This window comes from Hyaena hyaena, unplaced genomic scaffold (assembly GCF_003009895.1).
Source record: "Hyaena hyaena isolate Hyena2069 unplaced genomic scaffold, ASM300989v1 scaffold_127, whole genome shotgun sequence".
Lineage (NCBI taxonomy): Eukaryota > Metazoa > Chordata > Mammalia > Carnivora > Hyaenidae > Hyaena > Hyaena hyaena.
This window is the reverse complement of record NW_024080758.1, coordinates 458419-486363: the sequence shown is the minus strand read 5'-3', so window position 1 is coordinate 486363 and position 27945 is coordinate 458419. Positions and strand designations below refer to the sequence as shown.

General features: G+C 41.3%; 1 protein-coding gene across 4 annotated transcripts in view; it reads right to left on the bottom strand.

Annotated features, from left to right (window-relative positions):
- SDCCAG8 (SHH signaling and ciliogenesis regulator SDCCAG8) overlaps positions 1 to 27945 on the bottom strand; it is a 255856-nt gene that overhangs the window by 184641 nt on the left and 43270 nt on the right. For all 4 annotated transcript variants that reach the window (XM_039237498.1, XM_039237495.1, XM_039237496.1 and 1 more), the window contains exons 6-9: positions 22548 to 22682; positions 14134 to 14198; positions 10442 to 10630; positions 900 to 1038 (exon numbers count right to left, since the gene is read on the bottom strand). In XM_039237498.1, coding sequence (XP_039093429.1) covers positions 900 to 1038; positions 10442 to 10630; positions 14134 to 14198; positions 22548 to 22682 — 528 coding nt within the window. The remainder of the gene's footprint in view (positions 1 to 899; positions 1039 to 10441; positions 10631 to 14133; positions 14199 to 22547; positions 22683 to 27945) is intronic.

The following is a 27945-nucleotide window of genomic DNA, read 5'->3' as shown; positions in this document are numbered from 1 at the left end:
TGTCCAATACAGCACTCACCAGTGACTCAAAGTGAGGCTGGGGTGGCTGGGTGGGGGGGGTGCTGGGGAAAAGACACGGCAGCTTCAGAGGGCTCAAACGGAGCAAGGAATCGGCAATAACCCCCCATGATTCAAAGTGCTTACAACACTGCCGGATCATGAAGTGGTAACTATTACTGTCATTATCGTGATCACTTGATGTGCTTGATTTCGGATCCAGGGGTCTGGACTCTTACATAGCGAAAGATTCTCTTCAACACACATATATTCCTCATTATCTGTGGCATATTTGGATGTTCTCAAAATCTCTCATGAATGGAGGAGAAACATCTGCCTGCAGTCATACATGAACGTGTACAAATGGCATTAAGACTTTCACAGCACTCGGGGCACCTGGGTGGCCCAGTTGGTTAAGCATCCGACTTTGGCTCAGGTCAGGATCTCATAGTTCATGGGTTCAAGCCCCATGTCAGGTGGGCTTTGTGCTGACAGCTCAGTGCCTGGAGCCTGATTTAGATTCTGTGTCTATCCTTGTTCTCTGCCCCTCCCCCACTTGTTCTCGTTCCTTCTCTGTCTCAAAAAAAAGCATTTAAAAAAAATTTAAAAAGACTTTCACAGCACTCAAAATCAGCGGCAAATGAAGAGGTGAGGCACACTAGTCTCCGAGCACCTTCCCACGCTGCATGCTATTCTCTGAACAGCAACATAACAAGGATTTGCAGAGGACCAAGAATTCTAACCACAGGAACTCTGTTTAATTTAGGAAACCCAACGTTAAAAGACTGGTGTTCGCTTTGCGTGTTTGGAAAAAAAGAGTTTAGTTAAGGAAGAACAGACACAGAAATACTCAAAGAAAGAGCCGTGACAGGGTGCCTTTACCGTGACCATCTGAGACTTGCCTTGGTCTTCTCGAAGCTGGCCTCCTCGGCCACTAGCACGGCTTGCTTCACCTGCTCATAAGCACCAGCTTCTCTCTGCTGCACGTCTGTCAAGCTGCTCCTGACGGAAACTAGTGCAGACATTAAGTCATCTCTCTCCCTGTCGGCACAAAAAGATCATTTGAAACAAGAAATGGTCACACGATCGTGTATTCGGGAGTCAGAAAGAAAAAAGCATGAACGCACAGTAGAAGAAGCGCCAGGCTGGGCCGGCTCAGCACGTCCTAAGGCCCACCCTGGAGAAAGAGTCTGTCCTCCCCTGGCCAGGCGCAGGCAGAGCGGCCAGAAAGGCTGAGCTTTCGTGGCACAACTGCATCTGGAGGCATAGCCGCCTACTGTGGACAGGATGACCCCCCCACGGGCTGCAGATTCAAGTCCAGAAAAGAGGAAGTCAGTCTACACATTAAAAGGTTGGGGGCTGGGAGGGGGAAAAAAGGAATAAGACAAAGAAAGAAGGTGGGAACTAGAAACAAGTTCAGGGGTTGCTAAGGTCTTGTCTATACTGCTGACTCTCACTCAGTTATCTGAACAAATAGATCCTTTCCTTTTTGTCTTCCCTCCACAATCCTCTTTTTTACCTCTCAGAGGGAGAGAGAGAGCATGATGGGGGTAGGGGACAGGAGGAGAGGGAGAGAGAATCTCAAGCAGGCTTCACATCCAGTGCAGAGCCCAACACGGGGCTCGATCTCATGAATGAGATGACCTAAGCTGAAATCACGAGTCGGACGCTCGCCTGACTGAGCCACCAAGTGCCCCTGCCCTTCTCTTTCAATTAAATTCTTTCACCTACTTATGAACACATTTCTTCTTTTATTTTTTTACTCAAAAAAAAATTTTTTTTAATGTTTTATTTATTTCTAGGAGACAGAGAGAGAGAGACAGCGTGAGCAGGGGAGGGTCAGAGAGAGAGGGAGTCACAGACCGAAACAGGCTCCAGGCTCTGAGCTGGCAGTCAGCACAGAGCCTGACACGGGGCTCGAACCCACGAACTGCGAGATCATGACCTAAGCGAAAGTCGGACGCTTAACCGACTAAGCCACCCAGGCGCCCCACATTTCTTCTTTTAAAGGGTGGTGCTGCTGACTCCCTCAAGTGCCCTGTTTCCACAGACAAGGCTCATGATTTAACCAAATCTCATCCTGCTGGGTTGGACGCTGCCTGGCTCCACACCCTCATCAGCAATTCTCAGAAGCCTTCTAGGCTAACTCTTTCTTGGGGACAGATGGAACTAGATGCCAAAACACTCTGGCATGTAACATAGCAGAGGTCCAGTCCTGTGGGTTAAATAAATCCCATATAAGACTTTAGGATACTTGGAATTTATCCACTGGATAAAAATGACCAGTTGACCAAAGAGAAAATGAGGCGGGCAACTTTCTGAACACACAAAGCAAAGAAGTCTAAGTTGGGCTGCTACATATGCCACTCCATGCTTCATTAGAGAGCTCAAGTTTTAAACCGTGGTTTCAAATTCAGTGGAAGTAACTGCTTGAAGTTTCCTCTTTTTTTGCCAAGTTCCAAACTACTGGGAGAGAGCCAACTCTGATTTTTTTTTAATTTAGCAACATTTAAGGAGCAATGATTTCCAAGATTATAATCTCTGAGTTTGAGTGGCTTTCAGAATTAACCAATAACTCCATGTAAAAAAAAAATCTCTTAAAGACAAAGTAATTTAAACTATTTGTGGTATTTGGAAAGCAGTCATATTTTAAGAAATATGTAATACTGAACAAAGTTACAATTATTAGCAGTTTCATAAAAGCTTTTTGTTAAAAAAAAAGGCTTGCTGCAAATATAAAATTCATGGGAGCACAGTGATATTCATTTTAGAACTTCCTGGTTTGTTTTAAATTGAGAAAAAGAATTTGCTCTTTAATTCTTCTGTTCTCAAGGAAAGGAAAATGGAGTTCACTATTTTGATTAAATCTAACCAACACAGTGATTATGTGAAAAAATAGAAGAATCAAAGCAAGGTTATATTGTTCTGGTTAAGTAAAAAATAGATTACATGATGGCAAAACTGAATTTATATTTATTTGCATATCAAAAAAGTTCTAACATGAAAGATGACAATATGCAGTCAGGGTTCCTGGGTGGCTCAGTGGGTTAAGCCTCTGACTCTTGATTTGAGCTCAGGTCATAATCTCCTGGTTCGTGGGTTCAAGCCCCGTGTCGGGCTCTGTGCTGACAGCTCAGAGCCTGGAACCTGCTTCAGATTCTATGTCTCCCTCTCTCTCTGACCCTACCTTGCTCACGCTGTCTCTCTCTCTCAAAAATAAATAAACATTTAAAAAAAATATGCAGTTAGGGCGCCTGGGTGGCTCAGTGGGCTAAGCCTCCTGATTCTTGATTTCAGCTCAGGTCATGATCTCACGGTTCTGAGATCAAGTCCCATGTCAGGCTCTCTATTGACAGTGCAGAGACTGCTTCGAATTCTCTCTCTCCCTGTTCCTCTACCCCTCCCCACTTCTCAAAATAAATAAACTTTTTTTAAAAAATTAAAAAAAAAAAAACCAATATGCAGTCCAGGGGGGTTCAGTCAGTGGGGCATCTGACTCTTGATCTCAAGGTCATGATTTCAAGCCCCACGTTGGGCTCTGTGCTAGGCATGAAGCCTACTTAGAAAAAAAAAGGAAAAGAAAAAAGTATGCAATTCAACTAGCACCTACGATTCTAGAAGAAAATAAAAACTCACTATTTAAGGGCTGCAAGTCACAATGGGCATCATATAATCACCTTTCTTAAAGTCGTATGAGCAACTAAGAAACTCAAGTTACTATTTAGTGGTGCTCTGATCTGTTCCTGACACCATGCTATCATTGAAGCCAAAGTTCCAACTAAAAAGAGTTAACAGAAAAGCTCAGTGTTTATAGTATGCTGACAGACCACAACAGATCAAAATCCAACTAATATGCTTCTTACAGGAGAGTTAACGCTTAATACATGTAACCTCTTTTCAGTGCATCCTCTTGCTAAAAGGAGTCTGCCACACAGTAGATATTCAATGGAATAAAGTGCAAAAGACCAGATGAATTTGCAGTGATTCTGCTTTAGGAGGGCATCAGAGGAGGTAAAGTAACACTCGTCTCAGTTCTAGTATTTTATGATCTAAATTTAAAAAGTCACTAGGTTATTTAGAATTGGAAACTAAGGAGCTTAGTTACTCTGGTTCAAATATTTTTCAGACTGTCAGCTCACCAACTTTAGACCACAGGCAATCATCAGAGATAAATAGCCCCAAATACTGATGTCTTGTTCAGCTCATCATTCAACAGTGAGCCCATAAAATGATTGGGCTAAAAACCTGTAGAGCCACTGGACAGACACACTCTGATGTCCTGTCAGAGAAATGCACCACATGCTTTCCGGTGTCCCCAAACCGCCGAGGAAGCTCAGGAGGCAGGCCCAACTTGCACGTATACTTGCAAGTACAGGAACCATTTTGGTAATTGGGGATTATCCACTCAGTCGCTGCATTTTTTGTTTTGCCTCGTCTCAACTCAGCCCGCTCACATCCAAACAGCAAGCACTCAAAACGAACCCGGCTCTGGGCATGTCGGCCCTGTCCTCAACACGAGGTCTTGCTTCGGGTCCTGCTCCTATGTCACCTTCTTGATTTAGCTCCCCTTTCTCAGTCCCACTCCACTCCTCATCACCTGGCCCTCAGGAGCAGCCAATCCCAGCCACCCAGGATGACTATAGGGGCAGCTACAGACCTGCTCCAGAGCACCCAGGCCGCAGCCCCAGCCCAGACCCAGGCCTGAGTGAGCGCCTCCCAGCAGGAAGCTGTATCAATGCACATGGCCTACCAATGTGAGTGTGAGATGGTGGCTCTCTAAGTCACCATCTCCTGTGGCCAGAGTTCTGTGAGTGCCTAATGAACACCGTGTAAACGTTCTCAAGGAGCTTTCTGAAGCAAAGCAAGCAATACAGCATTAATGGTGCCCCACTGCATGATCCAGATGAAAGAGCAGCTAAAGCAGCAGATAAGGGAAGGAGCTTGGGTGTGAGTTCTCAGATGAACCAACTAATGAGACAAGCACAGAGTATTTAAGGAACATAGTGCAACAATCAGAGCAATGAGGACTGAGAACGTCCCCAAAGAATCATGGTCAAATGTTTAAAACAAGGAAAAGAGGGGTGCCTGGGTGGCCCAGTTGGTTAAAGGTCCGACTTTGGCTCAGGTCGTGATCTCGCGGTTTGTGGGTTCGAGCCCCGTGTCAAGCTCTGTGCTGACAGCTCAGAGCCTGGAGCCTGCTTCTGATTCCGGGTCTCCTTCTCTCTCTGCCCCTTCCCCACTTGTGTGCATGTGTTCTCCCTCTCGCTCTCTCTCAAAAATAAATAAACATTAAAAAATAAAGTTGGTCTGATATATAGACATGAGCTTCATCTTGAAATATAAAATGCCCACAAAATGCCTTTAGTTCCTCAATATTCCACAGTGAGTACCAGTTTCAAGCATCATTAAGCATCATTACTATTATCCCTGTTTTTTAAAAGAAAATCTAGAAAGCTGACTACAACATTTCCTTGTTCCCATTTCTGGGAAGTTCCTGCCCTGGTCTCTCAAAGCCAACCATACACAACACTGCCAAGACCCACTCAAAAAAATCACAAGCTGGACTCAAGTCCCAGGATAATACAGTAGTAATTACTTCTCCTTTCTGAACAGTACACTGAAACTCCTCCAAGGCACTATGAGCTACAGAAGAGAATTTAATATAAAGCAGTTCTGCCTTGATTATCATTTGAAGCCATTTCTATCTGTAAGTGAAAGTGGGGGGAGGGGGGGTGTTTACTGACCTCAAGGCATGATGATGCCCGAGTAAGAGGCAAAACTTCAGAAACACTACGTGGAGTTCAAATCAGCTTTTAAAGCGTATCCCATGTCATCAACAGGGGTTAAGTATACTCTCCAGAAAGTTCTTACGGCCCTGACAAAACGCCACACACAAGCTGGTGGCCTGGTCTCTAAGTCATGGCTGATCCTGCCCGTTTCCTGCACTCAAGTCGGTCCTGTGTCATCTACCCAGTGCCTTCCGGGCTCACAGATCAACAAGGGAACTTACAATGCCACATTTCAATTCAAGGCCAGGACACTCTTGATTTATCATATTTGGGACAGAAGTGCTTTTTTACATTCCATCTTAGAGTCATGCAGGGAATTCTGTGATACAGCTCACTGAGGGCTCAGCCTTCTAATTATGCATAAAACTAAAAACCCAGACCTAAAGAGTGCTGGCCACTCTTCCAAGTCAGCATAACACTCAATATTCAGCATCCTGCATTAATATATTGAAAGAAGCGGAACACCAGCTTAGGCCAAAGGAATCCTCTAGACAAAGGTTTCATTGACCACAAAAGCAGTGGCCTTCCACTGTACTCTGTTATTAAAGTAGAACAGGAGTCAGTGCTATGCTGACAAAGCAGAAAATTGAACTGAGAAGGGTGCCATTTATTTTAAAAGGCTACGAGCTGAAATTTAGGATAGAGACAAAGGAGCACAGAACTAATAATCTAGTTTCTAAATGACTGCCAGCCTTGAAATCAATGTAAACATTGTAGCTTCCTCTTAAAATACTTTTCTCATGACCTACAAGGATAATAGGAAAGGTAGTAGGGAAAGAAACCCTGCTTTTAAGTTTTGGTTTGGTTGTGCTAGGCGACTTGAACTCTGCCTGTCTTCCTCTGTGTGACGTCGAATATGCTTTCTGCCCTTTTTAAATTAATTTTTCATTATCTTCTCCTTGAAGAATTAATTATCAACAAGGTTAAAGACCCGTGTGACACATACTTTCAATTTCAGTGCCTTCCTCCACCTCCCCAGTGGTAATCACTATTAAACACCTAGTGCTTATCCTTTTAAACCTTTTTCTATGTGTATGTATGAACCTGGACAAAATTCACCGTATGGTTGTGCATGGACTTTTACAAACGAAAATACAAACAGTTTCGTATCACATGTGTCTTTTTCATCTTGTTTTCTTTCCTTCAAAAATCTACTGCGGAGCTTAGTATATCTAGATCTACCTCACTCTTTTTTTCTTTTACTGTGCATAACATAATGTATGTAAACCTCTGACGGATATTTAGTTGTTCAAGCCCAAAAGAAACACTTCTGTTTTCTTCTACAGTGTCTGTACTCAGAACTCTTCTGACACATTACGTGCAGGTTTTTCACACCAAGCGATTCTCTAACTCTCAGCTGATACTCAGAGGGGACGTTAATTTCCTGGAGTCGGCGCATACCCCACAGGGTAAGGCTCAGCCCCACGGGACTGTCCACCGGCCTTGGGTGCCACTCTCAAGTCCCGGCTCGTCACCTGTACTTCTGAACAACTGGCCACAAATCAGGGGTTCTTCTGACCCCTTCCTCAGCTTTCATAATTTGCTACGACAGCTCACAGAACTCAGGAAAGTACTTTACTTACTATTCCCCATTCATTGTAAAGGATACAACTCACTACAGGTAAAGCAAAGGGATGCACAGGGCAAGGTATGTGGGAAAGGGTGTGGAGCTGCCGCACTCTCTCTGGGCTTGCCACCCGCCTGGCACCTTGGTCCCCAACCCGGAAGCCCTCCAAATCCCATGGTTTAGGGTTTTTATGGCAGTTCTATAGGCACGGTTGATTAAATCATTAGTCATTGGTGACTGAACTCAACCTCTATTCCCTGGCCTACTTCCCAGAGACTGGGGATTAGGGGCTGAAAGTCCCAATTCTCTCCTCACCAGGATGCTTCCCCTGGCAACCAGCACACCATCCTTACTGGGGTTCCAGAAGTTGCCTTGTTAACATAAACCCAGGTGTGGTTGGAAGGAGCTTGTTAAGAAAAACAAATGATGTGCCTTTCACCTGTATGCTCCAGAGCTATTTCAGGAGCAGGGGACAAAACCCAAACAATGGATGTTCTTCTCTTCCTACCACTTAGGAAATTACAAGGGCTTTAGGAGCTATATGCCAGGAACCAGAGATGAAGACCAAAATATGCAATTCTGATCCTATCACAATATCACAACACCGTTACAAATAATGTTGCAAAAGCATTCCCCGGAACTACCCCATTTTGTAAATACATATTCCTTGGGGGAATTCACCAATTCCTATCCTTTATCCACTTTGCAACTGGGCAGTTTGTCCTTTGTGTTTCAAAGGACAGTCTGTATATATTATACCAATTCTTTGTTATGTAACGTGCAAATATTTTCCCCAGTCTTTTAATTTGTATTATTGTATCATAAAAAGTTTCTTTTGGGGGCACCTGGGTGGCTGGTTGGTTAAGCATCTGACTTCGGCTCAGGTCATGATCTCAGGATTCATGTTGGGCTCTTTGCTGTCAGCACAGAGCCTGTTTCGGATCCTCTGTCCCCCTCTGTCTTCCCCTCCCCCACATATGCATGCACACATGCCCTCTCTCTCAAAAATAAACAAACATTTAAAAGGAGAAAGCTTTTTTAAAATGAAGTTAAACGTAAACTCTTTTTCCTTTATGCCATTCATTTTCCATACCATGCACGGGACTTTAGCCGAACACCATGAAAATAATTTTCTATAATTGCTTTTAATATTTTTATACCCTGAATTAGATCTGGGTCTTTAAGCCACCTTGAATTTGTTTTTGTGAGATAAGGCTCTATTGTTTTTTTCAAAAGTAAACAGGCAAAATTTTAATTTCTCTGAGTTTCAGTTTCTCTAGCCACAAAATGGCAGTAATAATATTTACCTCATGAATGCTTTACCAAGATTAAAAAAGGTATGTTTTTAAACTGCCTGGCAGAATCCTTAGCATATATAAATGTGTACCACATGGTAGTTGGATCTGAAAATACATTTAATATATATTTAATAAATTTCATAGTTACATGAAATCTATAAGAATAATTTAAGAATATATTTAATAATATGATATTTAACAAATATCTCAGAACCATCAGCTGAGATCATAAAAACTGCCAGTCAGTCCATACTGGAAAATTCAGTTTTTATATAAAAACCAACAGATGAATCATGTGTGGAAACCATGGCATTTTGATTGCTTTTGGAATAGGAGGGGTACAGAGGAGTTTTAATATTTACGGAGCATTTGTAATTTGGACTGACAAATAATAAAAAAACTGAGGTGTTTTCTTTGTATCTCTGTGGTTTTTTTGAATTTTTCACATCACTGGTGGGACCATTTTAAGCACTGTATGGTATTCTTTTAATGAAACCTCAAAATACCCCTACCAGGTACTTTTATCTCCATTTTAAAAATGGGGAAATTGAGGCACGAGAGGTTAAGTAACTTTCGTGAGGTTACACAGGTAGTTGGTGGTAGAACAGAGAATTAATCTCGGCAGCCAGTCTCACTCAAAAGCTAGTGCTCTAGCCCCAAGGCTAAGCACCCCCTAAAACCCCCAAACAACACAAGTCCAGACACGGAGAAGTCATTTGTCCAGAGGTCAAACCACAGAGTAATACTGGCCTGACTGTAATGAACAGGTCTTTCCATTCTCCACACCAGGTCTGACAGTAGGATCTCTGACTGTTAAGCAGCAAAGGCCAAAATGCCTTGTCCTACGAGCAGGAAACACTCACAGAGGATCTACCACAGGCCAGGTCCTCTGCTAGAAGCCAGGCCTACAGACATAAACAGATCACCCGTGCCGCCTCCAACAGCTCATAAAATCATGGAAGAGAGGAGCCTAAATCAACTGAAGACAAGGTGGAATGAGGTGGGCCAGAGAATACTTCTTGGAGGAGGTGCTGTTTGAGCTACTTAAATGAGCCCAAGTAAAGAGACAGGGGTGACCTTGAAGCACAGGGAATAGTAGGGGCGAACACACACTGCAAATCACCATTGGACAGTCTCGTAAATAGCAATTCTCAACCGCATGGGAGAACCCTGCAGAGGAAAACAGTTCCCTGGAATATGAAAATAGGACAAAAGGGTACGCACTGAGAACTGTCGTATTTCAGCCTAGACGGACTACAGGAAAGGTCATTCGTAACTTGTCCGCCCGCAGCTGATCTTCAAATATTGATACTCGGATATAGTGAGTCCCTCTTCCAATGCACTGGTAATATTCCTCACAGCAGACGCGCAACGAAGGCGTGATAAGAACTCATCCTACCTACGCTGCGGCACGAAATCCAGGACTTGGCAACATCAGAACATGAGAGCCTCACAAACTCAGTTTTGTTAAGAACAGTGTTGGATTTGCAGTTATAGACTCCTAGACATGCGGGGAATTGTAAAGACTCTCTATGTCCATTCCCTCACTTCAAGATGAGACTGAAGCCTAGAGAGATAAATCACTTGGCCTAAATGACTGCTCGCACACCCTCAGCAAGAACCCAGCTGTGCTGTCTTCAAGAAAGCTACGGTGGAGGAACCTTTTCAAGTCCATTTTACTTGAAGCTCAGTGTCACTCATGAGCCAGCACCGCGATAAAAAACACAGCGCTCCTTTAAAGATGCAATTTTCCACGTTACCAAAGCCTGCACGCAGAGAAGCACACTTACTTAGTCAGTCTTTCAATGGTCTGCATGTGAACGTTATTATGGGTTTGGGCAAGAACAGCTTCGTGCTGAGCACATTTCAAACACAGGCCACCAACCCGGTTAGAAGTATTCGCAGCAAGAAGAGACTCTTTATGCTTCAGTCGCTCTTTAAGATCTTCACAGTTTTTCTGATATTCAGCTAAGTCTTTCCTGAAAAGAAGGGAAAGAAAGTTCTAGCAAAATGACCAGATACATTACTTTCACCGTGATAACTCCTACTATCATTGATGAGTGTTTACCTTATGAGGCGCTCTGTATACATTAATTCTTACCACAACCCTGAATACAGATGTGATTATGTAATTGACACTTTGGATAAAATGAGATTTGAATATATTAAATAATTAACGTAAGTTCTTGTAAGATTTTAGACCACAGATTAGTCTACCTCTTGATGTCGACTCTCTTTTGAAAGGATCCCATCTCCTTGACATTATATTACCCACAAATCAAAAGTAAAGCTGCAAATAAAAACTTTAAATAGTTTCTCTTAATAAAGAGGCAAGGCAACATAATACAATATCCCTGTATTGAGGGAAATACCCTATTCCAAGCGTTAACGCTTGAAATTTGTCGAGTACCTCAATAGATTCCATAAAGCTCACAGATTTTACCCATGAGTAATTTATTATTGCCTGTTCTTCTTTAGAAGGAAAAAAAAAGAACCTAAAAAAATTATCTAACCACAAAGTTCTATCAAGAGCTATTTCAAAAGAAAGTGGGCTTCTGGAAGAGGTTTTTCTCCAACTGACTTTATAAGGATGAAATGTATGGGTTGTATTTCTACCCCCAACCCTTCTCATAAAGCTTTGGCAAAATCAGCTTGGATAACTGACTCTCCCACTGTATAAAAAACTAAACTAAACTAAAAACAAAAAAGCCCACTTCTTAGCTTACAAAGGAGAAAAAGGCCCTTAAGTACTTGGACTACTGAAAGCAGGCATTTGATCTCCGTCTGACTCAACTCTCTGTTGTCAGTTTCTATTAAATTCAGGGAGCTGTAGCTACCCTAACTGGCTGCCACAGAGGAGAAGCCAAGAATCAAGACACCTGGCTGTCACACACTACCTCGTCTCTGGGATGTGGGGAGCTTTCTGGCAGCCTGGAGGAGGTGGAAAAGATCCCGAGGCAATCTAAGGGTTAAAAAGCTAATGTAAGGAGTCTAAGGTGGGGGGGGGGGGCAGCTGATTTTGCCCCATGCCCAAGATACTCTCTCCAACATACATACTAGGTTTTCTTTTTAAGTACCGTATAGAAAAAGTCCAACTTTCCAGGCAGAGAAGGACAGATACCATATGTTTGCACATATAGGAGGATTAGGAGGAACTTAACGGAGGGCCGTGGGGGAGAAGAAGGGGGGAAATGGTGGGGGAAAGGGAGAGAGGCAAACCATGAGAGACTCTTGAATGCTGACAAAAACTGAGGACTGATGGATGTGGGGGGGAGGGGGGATGGGCATGGAGGAGGACACTTGTGGGGATGAGCACTGGGTGTTGTATGGAAACCAACTTGACAATAAACTCTTTAAGGAAAAAAAAGAAAAAGTCTGACTTTCAAAAGGCTTTATAAAAATAACGTTGGAAGCACATTACAAAGTCAAAAGGTCTGCATTAATATTTCTGTCAGTTTCAAATTCAAAACACTCAGGTAGATCTGATTACTTGAAATGGCAAAAAAAAAAAAAAAAAAAAAAGAGAGAGAGAGAGAAAGAAAGAAAAGAGAAAAGAAAGAAGTACCAAAACAGCCAGAGTTTCTAAGAGCGGTGGTTTTAACTCTTTCTGAAAGAAAATGCCTCTTTAAATACTCTTAAGTTATGCTAAAGGAGAAAAACCCCAGAAGGATGCAGGGAATAAAGTCATTACAAAGTGGTATTCTAATATAATTAAAGATAGCATATTTGACTTCTGAATGAGACAACAGAAGTCACATTTCCATAGTATAGTGACCTAGAAATATATTAACTTAAAAACTGAAGACTCAGGGTGCCTGGGTGGCTCAGTCAGTTAGGTGTTCAACTTCGGCTCACATCATGATCTTGCAGTTCGTGAGTTCAAGCCCCACATAGGGCTCTCTGCTGTCAGCACAAATCCTCTGTCCTCTCCCTCTCTCTGCCCCTCCCCTGCTCAAGTTCTCTCCCTCTCAAAATAAATAAATGAACGTTTAAAAAAATTTTTTAACTGAAGATTCAAAACACAGTAGACATCAAAATATAATAAAGCAAGATAAAAAGCAAGAATGCAAAAAAATAAGCCATTTAAAAAATATTGGTTTTTTTCATGAAAAAAGTATCTATAGAGGGGTGCCTAGGTGGCTCAGTGGGTTAGGCACCCACTTCAGCTCAGGTCATGATCTCGTAGTTCATGGGTTCAAGCTCCAGGTCAGGCTCTGTGCTGACACCTCAGATCATGGAGCCTGCTTCCAAATCTGTGTCTCCCTCTCCCTCTGCCCCTCCCCACTTGTACTCTGTCTCTCTCTCTCTCAAAAATAAATAAAACATTTAAAAAATTAAAAAAAGAAGTCTCTCTCTTATCCACAGTTTTACTTTCCATGAGTTCAGTTACTCACCATCAGCTGAGGTCCGGGAGGAGATGACCCTCCTGACAGAGCATCAGAAGGTCATTGGTAGGTGAAGCCTAGGCTGCTTCACCTACATCCTTCACCACCCTCCACCTCAACACAGGCATTTTAGATCTCACATCATCACAAGAAGGTCAATAAGATATTTTGAGACTACATTCATGTAACTGCTATTACAGTGTATTGTTATAGCTGTTCTATTTTATTGTAAGTTATTGCTGTTAATCTCTTACTGTGCCTAATCTCTTACTAACTTTATCACAGGGACGTACGTACAGGAAAAAACAATATATACGGAGACGTACAGGAAAAAACAATATATACGGCATTCTGTACCATCCAGTTTCAGGCATCCACTGCGAGCCTTGGAACACACCCCCACGGAGAAGGGGGTGGATATATTCTCATATTCATCACGTATAGAAAAATGTTCAAACTATTATGGTCACAATTTTAAAAATTAGACACAAATGCCTATAGAGAAAAACAATACCTCCGTGGAAGTTGAAAACTAAAATGCTTTATTTTCAGTATTTAAAAAAATTTTTTTTAATGTTTTATTTATTTATGAGAGAGAAAGAGAGAGCATGAACAGGGGAGGGTCAGGGAGAGAGGGAGACACAGAATCTGAAGCAGCTCCAGGCTCTGAGCTGTCAGCACAGAGCCCGACGCGGGGCTCAAACCAACTAACCATGAGATCATGACCTGAGCCGAAGTCGGACACTTAACTGACTGAGCCACCCAGGCACCCCATTTTCAGTATTTTATTTTAAAAGCATGGTTTCTATCAGAGCAGCTAGTGACTCTTATTTCTATAAACACAAATATTTCATAACTGAGGAAGGCATAAAATTTGTAATTTAGCTCACAGTTCTTGGGAAATGTGATTTGGAAAAGGACTTCACAATTTTACGCCCCCTTATCCTTTAATAACCTAAGGATATTTCTTCTATTATACATAAAATGTCATCAAGTAACTCTTATATTGAGTAAGAAGGGAAGGTCAGCAAACATCCAAATATATTTGAAAGATTATGCTTTTGCTATGATTTTTTAAATGGACAATGATACTTTACCTCAAAATCCTCAATTGAGATTCTAGGACTTCGCTCTTTTCTTCATAAGTAAGTTTCAGTCTCTCCTTTAGAAAAGAAAGCAAAAAGTGTACATTTTCTCCATGTCCCATGCTTTATAAACAAGGTTCAATTATTCATATTAAACTCAATTTTTTTCCTTTTACCCAAGAGGAAAATTAATGTGTTCTCTCAAGTACACTTTCCCTAGTCCACCCGAAATTTTATACTTTTATTGAGTGTATACCTGCAAAAAATATTGAGTCATGAAATGGTTATTAGTGCTGCCCCCTCCCCCCAATTTTTTCAAAATTGCATTCATCAGGTCTTACTTTTAAAAGTGTGATGTGAAAATAAACAAACAAGCAAACAAACAAATAAATAAAAGTGCGACTCTGGGAAAAAATAATTATAACCTCTACGGTCTGTGAGGGCAAGGATCAGATCTTACTAGAATCCCCCTCTGTGACTGCTGCACATAGACATATAATAAATGTGCACTGCATAAACGATAAAAGGAAAGTTATGAATCACAATAAATGGCAGGCCAAACTGATATACTAGCTACAAGGGTCTGCTGGTGTCCCACATTCTTTCGTTTTACCAACATATTTTGGGTATCTAAGATGAAGATGCCTTTAACCTCAGGAAGCTTATCATCTAGGACAGAAGAGAAAAACAAATGGACAGGGGCACCTGGGTGGCTCAGTCTGTTGAGTGTCTGACTCTTGGTTTCAGCTCAGGTCATGATCCCAGGGTCATGAGATCGAGCCCCATGTCGGGCACTGCGCTGAGCACAGAGCCTGCTTAAGATTCTCATTCTCTCCTCTCCTCTCTCTCTCTCCCTCTGCCTTTCTCCCACTTGTGCATTCTCTCTCTCTCTCTCTCAAATATATAATCCAAAAAAACAAAAAAAAAAAAACCCTGCATACACATGGACAATTTCACTTATATGTAATTCACCCCAGTGAGTCAGTTAGAAGGTAAAATGAAATCACAAAGGCAGGAACTTGTAATTCAGCTTAAGAGGAGTAGAAGTGCTAAAACTTAAAGGATTAATATCCAACAGAGCAAAAGGCAAGAGAGAAAACATGCTGAGTATTTGGCCAGTAAGCAGATCTGTATCCGTACAAATAAAATGTGGGTGGAAGAAGAGATAGAGATGGGTTGGAACAGGTAAGAATGGGCCATGAGAATAAATACACAAGGCCTTTCCCCAGACAACTCATGTAGTCTCCATGTAGTAGAAGCATTGGCTGGACACTGAAAACTTTATCATATTTGATTCTTAAGTCCCTCTGAAGCGTGGAAAAGGGAAGACCAATGGAGAAGTGCGCCACAAATACATACGGAAGAGATGCACACATAAACAAGAGTAATCAAACAGTAAGAAGAGAAAAGAATTTAGTATGGAGTTATATAAAACCAAATTGACAGAATTTTATAATTGAACAGATAACAGGGGAGGAAAAAAACATTAAAAATAATCTTGGAGGGGGCACCTGGGGGGCTCATTCAGTTAAGTGTCCAACTCTTGGTTTAGGTCCAGGTCATGATCTCATGGTTTTGTGAGTTCAAGCCCCCCTTCGAGCTCTGTAGTGACAGTGAGGAGTCTGCTTGGGATTCCCGCCCCCCATCCTCGCCCCCCAGTGTGTTGTCTCTCTCTCTCTCAAAATAAATAAAATTAAAAAGTTTAAAAAAGAAAAAAACTGTAAAAGGTTATTGACAAAAATTAAAGATGTCTTATATAAATAGAGTAATACATAAGTTTAATAGATTAGATAATACAGTATCATAAAGATATCTTTTCTCCTAAATGACTTTTAGCTTAAAGGCAATCTCAGACAAGGGGCGTCTGGATGGCTCAGTCAGTTAAGTGTCCAACTTTGGCTCAGGTCATGATCTTGCCATTCATGAGTTCAAGCTCCATGTCAGGCTCTGTGCTGACAGCTCAGAGCCTGGAGCTGCTTCAGATTCTGTGTCTCCCTCTCTCTCTGCCCCTCCCCTGCTCATGCTCTGTCTCTCTCTCAAAGATAAATAAACATTTTAAAAAATGTAAAAAATAGACAGTCTCAATCAAAACCTCATATATGGTTTTTGGAACTTGAAAAATTAATTCTAAAATGTATTTGGAAATACAAAAGGCCAGAGATAAGACACTTTTGGGGACAAAGTACAATGTTGGAAGATGTAAGTAGTCTACCAGGTAGAAAGCTACAGCAATCAAGAGAGGATGGTCGTAGCACAAACAACAAGGAAATAGAAGACAGAGCCCCAGACATTTATGTACCCCTGATTTGTGACAAAGAGTCAGACAAAGGACCATCTTTTCAACAAGTGTTTAATATGTGTGTATGTATTTATATATGTATGTTATATTCATATATGTGTAAACAACCATATGAGAAAAGAATAAAAGCTGACCCTTACACATCACATCAAATATAAAAATAAATTCCAGGTAGATTATAGATTGAAATGTTAAAAACAAGACTATAAAGTTTCCGGAAGAAAATCTAAGAGAATCTCTTCATGATCTGGGGCAGGGATACATTTTTTTTGTCTATAAGAAACTCACTTTGTTTTTTTAATTTTTTAATTTACATCCAAGTTAATTAGCATATAGTGGAATAATGGTTTCAGGAGTAGATTCCTTATTGCCCCTCACCCATTTAGCCCATCTCCCCTCTCACAACCTCTCGAGCAACCCTCTGTTTGTTCTCTATATTCATATAAAGAGTCTCTTATGTTTTGTCCCCCTCCTTTTTTATATTATTTTTGCTTCCTTCCCTTATGTTCATCTGCTTTGTATCTTAAATTCCTCATATGAGTAGAGTCATATGATATTTGTTTTTCTCTGACTAATTTCACTTAGCATAATCCCCTAGTTCCATCCACATAGTTGCAAATGGCAAGATCTCATCTTTTAAATAGGACACCAAAAGCACTAAACAATAAAGTGGAAAAAAAAACTGATAAACAGGATGACATTAAAATTAAGAAATTTTAGTCATGAAGGAAGGAAAGAAAAAAAAGAGAGAAAACAAGAGAAAGAAATGAATAGAACTATCAAGACAATTATAAGGCAAGCCACGGAGCGGGAAAATATATTTACAACAGATACAGCCAACAAAGGGCTTATGTCTAGAACACACAAAGAAGTTCAAAAAAAAAGCCAATGTCAGATAAGTCAAAATAATGTGCAGGTATTGAACATGTACCTCACGGAGGAGCACACCAATAAGTATTCAGTCTCATGAAGAATCGGAGAACTGCGAATGAAAACCACAATGACATAGCACCACAAGCCCACCAGAAAACCTGACAATACAACATGCTGGGGGGGCACGGAGCAATGGTCTCTCTCTAATAAAATTTTTTTAAGAATTTGTCCATTTTTACAGGTTGTCCAGTTTGTTGGCACATAATTTTTCATAGTATTCCCTAACAAATGCTTCTATTTCTGAGGAATTGGTTGCAATAAATCCATTTTCATTCATTATTTTATCTATTTGGGTCTTCTCTCTTTTCTTTTTGAGAAGCCTGGCTAGAGGTTTATCAATTTTGTTTATTTTTTTCAAAAAACCAACTCTTGGTTTCATTGATCTGTTCTACTAGGGTTTTTTATTTTTTTTGGATTCTATATTGTTTATTTCTGCAGATATGGTTTATATATACAAGGGAATACTACTTGGCAATGAGAAAGAATGAAATCTGGCCATTTGCAGCAGTGTGGATAGAACTGGAGAGTATTATGTTAAGTGAAATAAATCAGTCAGAGAAAGACAGATGTCATATGTTTTCACTGATACATGGATCTTGAGAAACTTAACAGAAGACTATGGGGGAGGGGAAGAGGAAAAATAAGTTACAGAGAGGGAGGGAGACAAACCATAAGAGACTCTTAAATATAGAGAACAAACTGAGGACTGATGGGGGGTAGGAGAGGGGAAAGTGGGTGATGGGCATGGAGGAGGGCACTTGTTGGGATGAGCACTGGCTGTTGTATGGACACCAACTAGACAATAAATTATATTAAAAAAATTTTTAATAAAGAAATAAGATTCTGTCTCTTCCCTTCTGCCCTCCCCTGCTCATACTCTCTCTCTCATACTCTCTCTCTTTCTAAAATAGATAGATAGATACATAGATATATAGATAGATACATAGATACATAGATAGATAGAAAGTTCATAGCAGCAACATTTACAATAGCCCCAAACTGGAAATAACACAAAAATCCATCAATTGAGGAAAGGATAAATGAATTGTAGTATATTTACACAGTAGACCCACCCCTGAAAGTGAACAAACATCTGCCACATGCAACAATATGTATGAATCTAACAAATATAATGTTAAACAAAATCCAGACATAGACAAATACACACTGTGTGACCCAGTGTTTACAATGTTTAAAAATGCAGGCAGACATCAACTAAGGTGTCCAGAGATCTTGCTTAGGCAATTTTCATAAAGGTCAAGATAGTGATTAGTTCTAAGGGAATGAGGGGGCAGTGATTAGGAGGGGCACAGAGAGGGCTTCTGGGACAGGCTTCTGGGCACTGAGAGGGCTTCTGGACACCTCTTACAGGTGACAATCACATCCGGGTGTTCATTAGGTCATAAACTATTAAGCTGCACATTTTTGTTTTGTGCACTTTTTTGAAATTTTTATTTATTTATTTTGAAAGAAAGTGAGAAAGCACAAGCAGGGGGGGAGCAGAGACAGAGAGAGGGAGACAGAGAATCCTGCTGTGAGCACAGAGCCTGATGCAGGGCTCAGTCCTACAAACTGTGCGACTGTGGCCTGAGCCAAAATCAAGTCAGATGCTTAACCAGCTGAGCCACCCAGGAGCCCCTGTTTTGTGCATTTTCCTGAATCTATGTTAAATGGGGTCATTAGACATGTAAAGGAATATGGCATGAGCTTATACGTATTATAGAATGCTGCTGCAAGGCTCAGGAAGACGTGGACTGATCTGTGGAGGTCATTAGTGACCTTGAAAAAAACAAGTTTAGGTCAACATGAGGTATCAGCTCAACTGAAGTATGTTAAAGAGAGAATGGGAGGGAGAAATGGAGACATGAATGTGGACAACTGTTTGGGAAGGCTTCGGTATGAAGAAGTGCAATAGTTGGGTGAAAGTTTGGAAAAAGCATACGGTTGAGAGAATATATTTTATACATGCTTGATTTAAGATGGGAGCTAGTAAAGCACATACTCTGTTGAGAATAACCCAGGAAAGAGGGAGTAAAGATACAAGAGTGAGAGGAGATCAGTACAAGAGTAAAACCCTTCAAAAACAGTGAGGAGGACCAGGGACAGAGGGCACACAGATGTAGGGACTGAAGTTTGCCACAAACTGGAGAAAAATGAATCTAGAATCATTATAAACACAACACTAAGAGGAGACGTAAGAGAGAAATTCTTTTTTTTTTAAAGTTTATTTATTTTGAGAGAGAGAGAGTGCAAGTGCTTGTGTGCATGAGCAGGGGAGAGGCGGAAAGAGAGGGAGACAGAGAATCCCAAGCAGGCTCCGCACTGTCAGCGCAGAGCCCAACATTGGGCTCGATCCCACAAACCAGGAGATGAGGACCTGAGCTGAAATCAAAAGTCAGATGCACAACCGACTGAGCCACCCAGCTGCCTCAAGAGAGTAATGCTCCTGTGGGAAAAGGAGTGGAAGTGTGCAATCAAGGAAGACAGAATGGGAAGGGGCATTTGAACGAAGCCTTGCAGGCTGAAGGATTTCGGTCGGCAGAAGTTAAGGAGGAAAGTTTAGGTCAGGATGTCTGCGTAAACCACAGCCAGTAATGCAAACAGAAATGGAAGTGGGTAGTAAGTGGGTAAGTAGTGAGGGGTCTGTGTGCCTACAGTGATGTCTGGGGGACTGACAGAAATGAGTCAAGAAAGGTAACTTGAACCAAAGTGTGGACAGCTGGGGAGAGTGGTCTTTCTTCTGCGGGTATTAAGTAGTTATTACAGATTATTCAGCTGGGAAGAAAATGCAATTTAATCTTTCATTTTTTTAAAAAAATAACTCTTTCCAAATAGTGGTATAAAGCTTGGGTTAGGAGCTGAGAAAGGAGAGGGAGGTTAGTGCCCGAAAGAGCCTTCAGATACTCGATCAATAAAACCTACAGACGATAATGAGAACTGAACTATATTCCATCCTACCTCCCTCTAGAACCTTCCATTTATAGTGTCATTTAAAAAAAATTTTCAAATGCTTATTTATTATTTTTGAGAGACAGAGAAAGACAGAGCATGAGCAGGGGAGGGGCAGAGAGAGGGGGAGACACAGAATCCAAAGCAGCTCCAGGCTCTGAGCTGTCAGCACAGAGCCTGACGCGGGGCTTAAACTCATGAACCAAGAGATCATGACCTGAGTTGAAGTCAGACGTTTAACCAACCGAGCCACCCAGGTGCACCTACAGTGTCATTTTTACATCTTCATCATTGTTGATCAATTCTGCCACATCATACTTAATGCAAATAAGATTTCAAATAGGAAAAAAAAAAGGCCCGTTACACACATCAAATGATCTGAAAGCATGATTTGATCTGAAAATAAAATTATTTGAGGCTCTGGGAAGTGAGGACATTCAAAATCAGCGTGTATGTGAGGGGATTTAGAAAGCCAAGGGCACATTTAGAAAGCCTTCCCCAGGAAGACATATGCTCGGGCTCGGGAAGACCTTGAGCTTTCACTCCAGCTGATCTCTGCGCCGAGAGCAAGCCCAGCTATACACTGAAGGAACACCCCAGCACGGAGCCAATCCACAAAGACAGGCAGAGGTGGCTCTTCGTTTTGGGTTTTCTGTGCGTGTGTGTTGGTGGTGGTGGTTTGTTTTACTTGTTTTAGCTCCTGGCATTCGGAGAAATCTGTCCAACACTAGCAGAATGTGAGCTAACGAAACAGACTTCAGTGATCACACACAACAAGGAATAGTCTACAAAAATAAATTGGAAAAGTCTCAAAACAATAGGAAAACACAACCTTCAACAATAAAAGAAGCAGAAAACCATGGGGAAATGGGGGATGGGATTTCCAGAGTTACCACATCATAATAGTTCATTTCAATGTCCAATTTTCAGCCACACACACACACACACACACACACACAAAATCAAAAGCATACAAAGGAACAGGAAAATATGACCCACATAGAGGGATAGGATAAATCTACAGAAATTACCTTAAAAAATCTGCAGACACCAGGCCTCCTAGAAAAATAATTTAAAACAACTGTCTTAAAAATGCTCAAAGAGCTAAAAGGAAACTGGTCAATGTCCAAAGAACCACAAGAAATAAAGAAAACACTGTACGCCTGAAACTAATATAACACTCTGTGCTAACTGGAATTAAAATAAAACCTTTAAAAAATTAAGAAAACAAATGATAAAAGGAACTAAACAAAAATCCTGGAGCCAGAAAGTACAATAACTGAAATAAAAAATTCACCAAAGGTATAGAAGAGCACATCTGAGCGGCAGAACAAAGAACCCTCAAACCTGAAGAGAGGACACATGAAATGACGAGCTTGAGGAGCAGAAAGGAAAAAGAATGAAGACTTACCACAGGATCCAAAATCCCGTTTCTGGTTATATATCCGGGGGAAACGAAAGTAGGGGTGAAAACGGATACTTGTGCACTGATGCTCATGCTAGCCTTGTTCACAAGAGCCGAAAGGTTGGCAACAAACTAAAATTTCATCAGCAAATGAATGGATAAAGTGTGGTATATACACAAATGGAATATGACTCACCCTGAAAAAAGAATGAAATTCTGCTTATGTGCTATACCTCAGATGAACCCTGAAAATGTTATGCTCGATGAAACATGCCCGACACAGAAGAGCCAATATCGTTTGATTCCTTATAGCCCAGGTACTAGAAAAATTCATAGAGACGGAAAGTAGACAGGGTTAGGAGAGAGGAGAATGGAAATTCTATTTAATGGGTATGGAGTTTTTTATTTTTATTATTTATTTATTTTGAGAGAGACAGAGAAAGCACGAATCATGGAGGGGCAGAGAGAGAGAGAGAGACAGAGAAAGAGAGAGAGGATCCCAAGCAGGCTCCTCACTACCAGCTCAGAGCCCAACTTGGGGTTCCAATTCACGAAACCACGAGATCATGACCTGAGCGGAAACCAAGAGTTGGGTGCTTAACTGACTGAGCCACCCAGGTGCCCCAAGAGTGGGTTTTTGTCTGGGATGATAAAAATTCTGGTTGTACAGAAAACTTTAAGTGTTCACAGTTGACAACACTGTGAATGTATTTAATGCAAATGAGTTATACACTTAAAATTGTTCAAATGGTAAATTTTAAAATGGTTAAAATGCTAAATTTTATTCTGGACATACTTACCACAATATAGTACAAAAGAGAAAAGCACCCAAATTCTCACCAGTTCTAGTTTCCATTTTGCTGCCCCAGCAGATGCGCCTTTGACATCCGCATCGCCATGGAAGAATCCTCTCTCGGCAGCTTTATCCACCCCAGAATCTTCACCTGCTGTGATCCAAGAGTTCTGCATGTTTCCCTAAAATAAAATGTACCAGTAATTATAATTGGCATTGAACTTTAAATCAACACGCATGCTTTACAAATGGAATACTGATTCTCATCTGTGATGAAAGGGATTAAAAAGCATATGCTTCTCAATGCAAATCAAGACTGAATTTAGAGTGTCAGCCCTTGAGGGTCATAGTCCACAGGTGGTCCAAGGTCAAATTCCCACAGGCACAGGCAATAACGTAAGTGAGCAAGGAGGGCTGGATGCCAGTGCTTCAACAAATGAATTCTCTCTTGCTTCTCTGAAGATGTATTTTCATTTTTTTATGTTTATTTATTTTTTAGAGAGAGTTGGGGAGGGGCGGAAAGGAACAGGGACAGAGGATCCGAGGCAGGCTCTGTACTGACAGCAGAGAGCCAGATGTGGGGCTCAAATTCACGAACCATGAGACCATGACCTGAGCCAAAGTCAGACGCTTAACCGACTGAGCCACCCAGGCACCCCTGAAGGCATATATTCTTGATACACAGAGCCCTCTCTTAGTTTCACTTTCCACATTTCCTAAAGCCGTGACTAATAATAATACTAATACATACAGTGTTTACCATGTGTCAGATTGGTTTATGTGCTTCACATATTATCAACTCACTTAATCACTACAACCACCCTGGGAGAGAAGTTTCATTGTTACCTCCATATTCTAGAAAAAGAAACTGAGTGACGCTGACTAACGTGTAAGAGTCACAAGGGTAGGAAGTGGCTGGTAAGTGGCAGAGCTAGGATCTGACCCCCAGCAATCTAGTTCCCGAGTCCCCACCCTGAACGACGATGCTCTCCTGCCCTTCCAGAAAAATATTTTTCTCCAATAAGAAAAATCGTGCATGGAGAGAAACAGAACTGACATGCAGCACCTGAATGCCAGGGACTCACCAAGGAGTGGTAGGGACCATGATAAACCATCCAAAACATGCAGCCACTACTCAGTTCCAGGCAACTGCTGTCACGTGTGAATGCGAAGTCACATTACAAAAATGATCTTTGTAAGAGAGTAAAACAGGTATCTGGCTTTTCCACTGAAACATTGTTCAATACTGGTTCATAGTTCGTCAAACAAACAAAACTTGCCTATGAGCTGAATTTGGTGCTGCCACTGTGTTAGCCACCTCTGGTTCCCTGTCAACATTCAATGAAATATGCAGCCCAAAGAGCTGGGTAATGTAGATGTACCCCCAGGACTGAAATACAAAGTTAACTTGACAAATGACTGTGGAACTGTTGCTAAGGGCCAAAGGAGCACTCACAAGAGGGGACAGGTCCCAAGCTCAGAACTATACTGCAGTGTCACACCATGCTAGAAAGAGGTAGTATTCTGAGAGCCTAGTCCACATTCTTCTGGAAGTTCAGCTTAATGAAAACATCTGTGGATGATACCTCCTATGTCCAGGCAGTGTGCTAAGAGCTTGGAGGGTAAAAATGAGCAAAACCAATCTTATCCTCAAGACAAGCCCTACGCCGATCATTTTGGTTTAATACGGTGTGTGCCAGGCCACAGGTGTGCATGGGGGACTATGCCAAAACAGAGGAGAGACACTAAGAACAACCAGAGATTCAAGGAAGGTTTTCTGGAGAAGTGTTGACACTGGCGCGATATCTTGGATGAGAGAGTTAGAGAGATAGGAAGAGCATGCCAGGAAGAAAACATCATGGGGGAAGTCACAGAAGTGTGAATAAGTATGGCGCCTCCAAGAGATTCAGGCTATCTGTGATGACTGAGATTGAAGCACAAAATAAGGGATGTCAAAACGTCAAGCTGCAGAGGCAAAAAGGGGTCTGGAAAGTATAGTACAAGTTTGAACTTGATTTGGTAGGTAAGGACAAATCTTTTGATATCCAAGTGCATTCAAAGCTGCCTTAAAGAACTAATTTCCTGTGGAGAAACTGGAGGAAGCACATAGACCACAGATTGCTGGCTTATATAAAATACTGTCATTCTTTGGAAAGAAGTGCTAGCCTAATTGATACTTTGTCCTTTCACAGATAACATTTAGAAACTGAATGGCATTTGACCAAAGTTTTAAAAATCTGGTTACATTTCCACCCCTGAAGATCATTGAAAACCTTTGATTTCTTTTTTTTTTAATGTTTTATTTCTTTCTGAGAGAGAGAGACAGAGGTAGCATGAGCAGGGAAGGGTCAGAGAGAGAGGGGGACACAGAATCAGAAGCAGGCTCCAGGCTCTGAGCTGTCAGCACAGAGCCCGATGCGGGGCTCGAACCCATGAACTGTGAGATCGTGACCTGAGTCTAACCGACTGAGCTACCCAGGTGCCCTGAAAACCTTTGATTTCTTAATTGAGGGGAGGGATGGTAGTGGGGAGAATGAAAGAAGACAGGAAAAGAAATGGCTCAGAAATGTTCTGCTTAAAAAAAAACCTCCTAGATCTCTGAGTGAGTACCTATGCCAAAATTTCTAACAAATAGCATATTTTAATATTATTATAATTTTTTGAACTCTTAAGAAAAGCTCTCCATGAAAGAAATTTCATAGCAGAAAACGACGAAAAATAGAGAAATGAAATATCCCTTGAACAGTTTTATTTTTTTAAAAATAAACTGCTTGTTTCTTCAACTACTAGGTCATAAAATAGGCTCAAAGCCAAAAGTCATGTAGGCTACCATCCAAGTCCAAGGCTAAAATTAGGGAACAATAAAGAGGACACTCTTCTCTTCTGGGGAGAATCTTCTATGCCATGGCAAACAAAGACGGTTTGGTTCAATATTGACAAGCAGAACTCCTGCCTAACTTAGGCAGAAAGTTATACAGTATAACACTAGACTAGGTAGATGGATCTAGGGAGTCAGACAGTCCCATGTTTGAATCCTCACTTTGCCATCTTTAGCTATGTGACATTAATAGAGTTGCTTTATTTACTTAACTGCTATGTACCTTACTTATCCAAAACTAGACGTAACACCTGCCTTCTTTGCCTATTATAAGCCTAAATAAATGTAATGTAAATAAAGTGCTTGATATAGTGCCTGCTACATCATAACCAGTAGTCATTAATAAATACTAATCATTACTATCTTTTAATTATTTTTCAAAAGAAGGTATTAAGAATACTGAAATCTATACTCAAATCTGCCAATAGCTTTGGCAAGATCTACTATCAATATGGTAATAGACTCAGTAAAAAGCATTCAGAAAAAAAAGATAATATCTCTTGATGTGTTTATACTTCAGATAGTCTAAAAAGTTTCATTTTACGTTAAAACTCTGAATACAAAGAGGTAAGATGGCAGAGTAGTATGGGGACCTTGTGTCATCCCAGAAAAACTGCTACATCAACATCAAACCATTTTGAACACCTAGGAAATTAATCTGAGGATTGGCATGGCAATCTGCATAATTTGAACAAGACATCTAGGCAGGTATATGGTGTGCAGAGGTGAACTGGGGGAGAGAAAAGCTGTCATACCATGGAGGCTAGGGAGCCGTTTTCACAGAGGACAGAGAGAGAAAGGGGGAGGCAGTACAGTGTGTTGGAATCATGCAAGAAAAGCATTCCCCCTGAAAGTACCTAAAGAGAGAGAGAAAGAGTAAAAACATTCACAGGGGACGGGACAAGAAATCTGTTCCCCAAAACCACTGACAGAGAAAAAGGAGAGAGTTTCAACACTGACAGTTTTATATAAACAGAGGAGCACAGGGGTGCCTGGGTGGCTCAGTTGGTTAAGCAACTGACTTCAGCTCAGATCAAGACCTCACAGTCTGAGGGTTTGAACCCCAAGGTGGACTCTGTGCTGACAGCTCAGATTCTAGAGCCTGCTTTGGATTCTATGTCTCCCTCTCTCTCTGCTCCTCCTATGCATACATTCTTGTCTACCTCTCAAAAATAAATACACATTAAAAAACATTAAATAAATGCAGAATCTGAAGTTTTAGAGCTCAGTGCCTAGTGATGCTCTGGTGAGAAAGCAGTGTGAATCCCCTAGGAGCAGGTATTGTGGTCTAAGAAATCTGTGTGCCACACAGGGAGGGGGGTTCCCCTACTTGGGGTGCATTTGGTAGATGCAATATGGCCTCTCCACAGGCAAAATTCTCAGCAGGCCCCAGAGAGCTACCATGTTTACTGATACAGGAACAAAGACACTAGCTGAGGGCAACAAACCCTGGGGATGGCTGTGTGTTGGGATTTACCATAAACTCTGAGCCTCTGCTACTGTGTGGTCTGCTGCAAATGTTTTTTGGAAAAAGTTAATATCCAGCAATTGCACAGCAAGACCCTCCCCCAGAGGATCAGCATGGTCTAAGCCACATGGGTCTCTGAAGTGTGGGGTTTTGAAACACATCCCCATCTGAGATAAAACTCTGGAGGGAGGTGCCACCTGGCAAGAGAGCAGCTTGGATATGGACAGAGTAAAGGTTGGGAGAGAATAGAAGCCTGAGACAAAATAGGGGCAGCTGATCACACATTTGTGAAGGTGCAAAATTCCCACTTATAGAGACTAGACAGTGGGGTGAAGCCATTTTCACCCCTAGCTCACCTATAGCGATCAACCCCAGTGAGCTAAGCAGTACCATAAAATGGAGAATGTAGCTGTTATAACAAGCCCTATCCACCTGTACTCTCCAGGCACATCCCCACTAGGGCAAATTGGCCTGAGAAACAGCAGCAGGGCTCTCCCCGAGAAGACCAGCAAAAACCCCTTCTATCCACTTAGTCTATGGATCATAGTGTACTACAAAGTTTCAGTTCTAGGGAAAAGTGGATCTACCCCCATTTGGGTTCTTTTTACTTGTTTTTTCATTTTCTTTCCTTCTGTTTTTGTCTATGTTATGGGGCTTTTCGGTTTTTTTCTTTCTTCAATATAGAAAGTTTTTTAAAAATTTTTTAATATTTTAGAGAGAGAGAGAGAGGGGGAGAGAGAGAGAGAGTGCAGGGGAGGGGCAGAGAAAGAAGGAGACACAGAATCTGAAGCAGGCTCCAGGCTCAGAGCTGTCAGCACAGAGTGCAACATGGGGCTCGAACTCAAAAATAGTAAGATCATGACCTGAGCCGAAGTTGGATGCTTAACTGATGACTGAGCCACCCAGACACCCCAAGAGCAAAATCTTTATTCTATTTTATTTTTTACTTTATTTTATTATTTAAATTGTTTTATTTTTAATTTCTTTTTCTTTTAATTTTTTTCCTTTTCTCTTTTTTCTCATTTCTTTTTTTTTTTTTTTTACAAATAGTTTATTGTCAAATTAGTTTCTACATAACACTCAGTGCTCATCCCCAAAG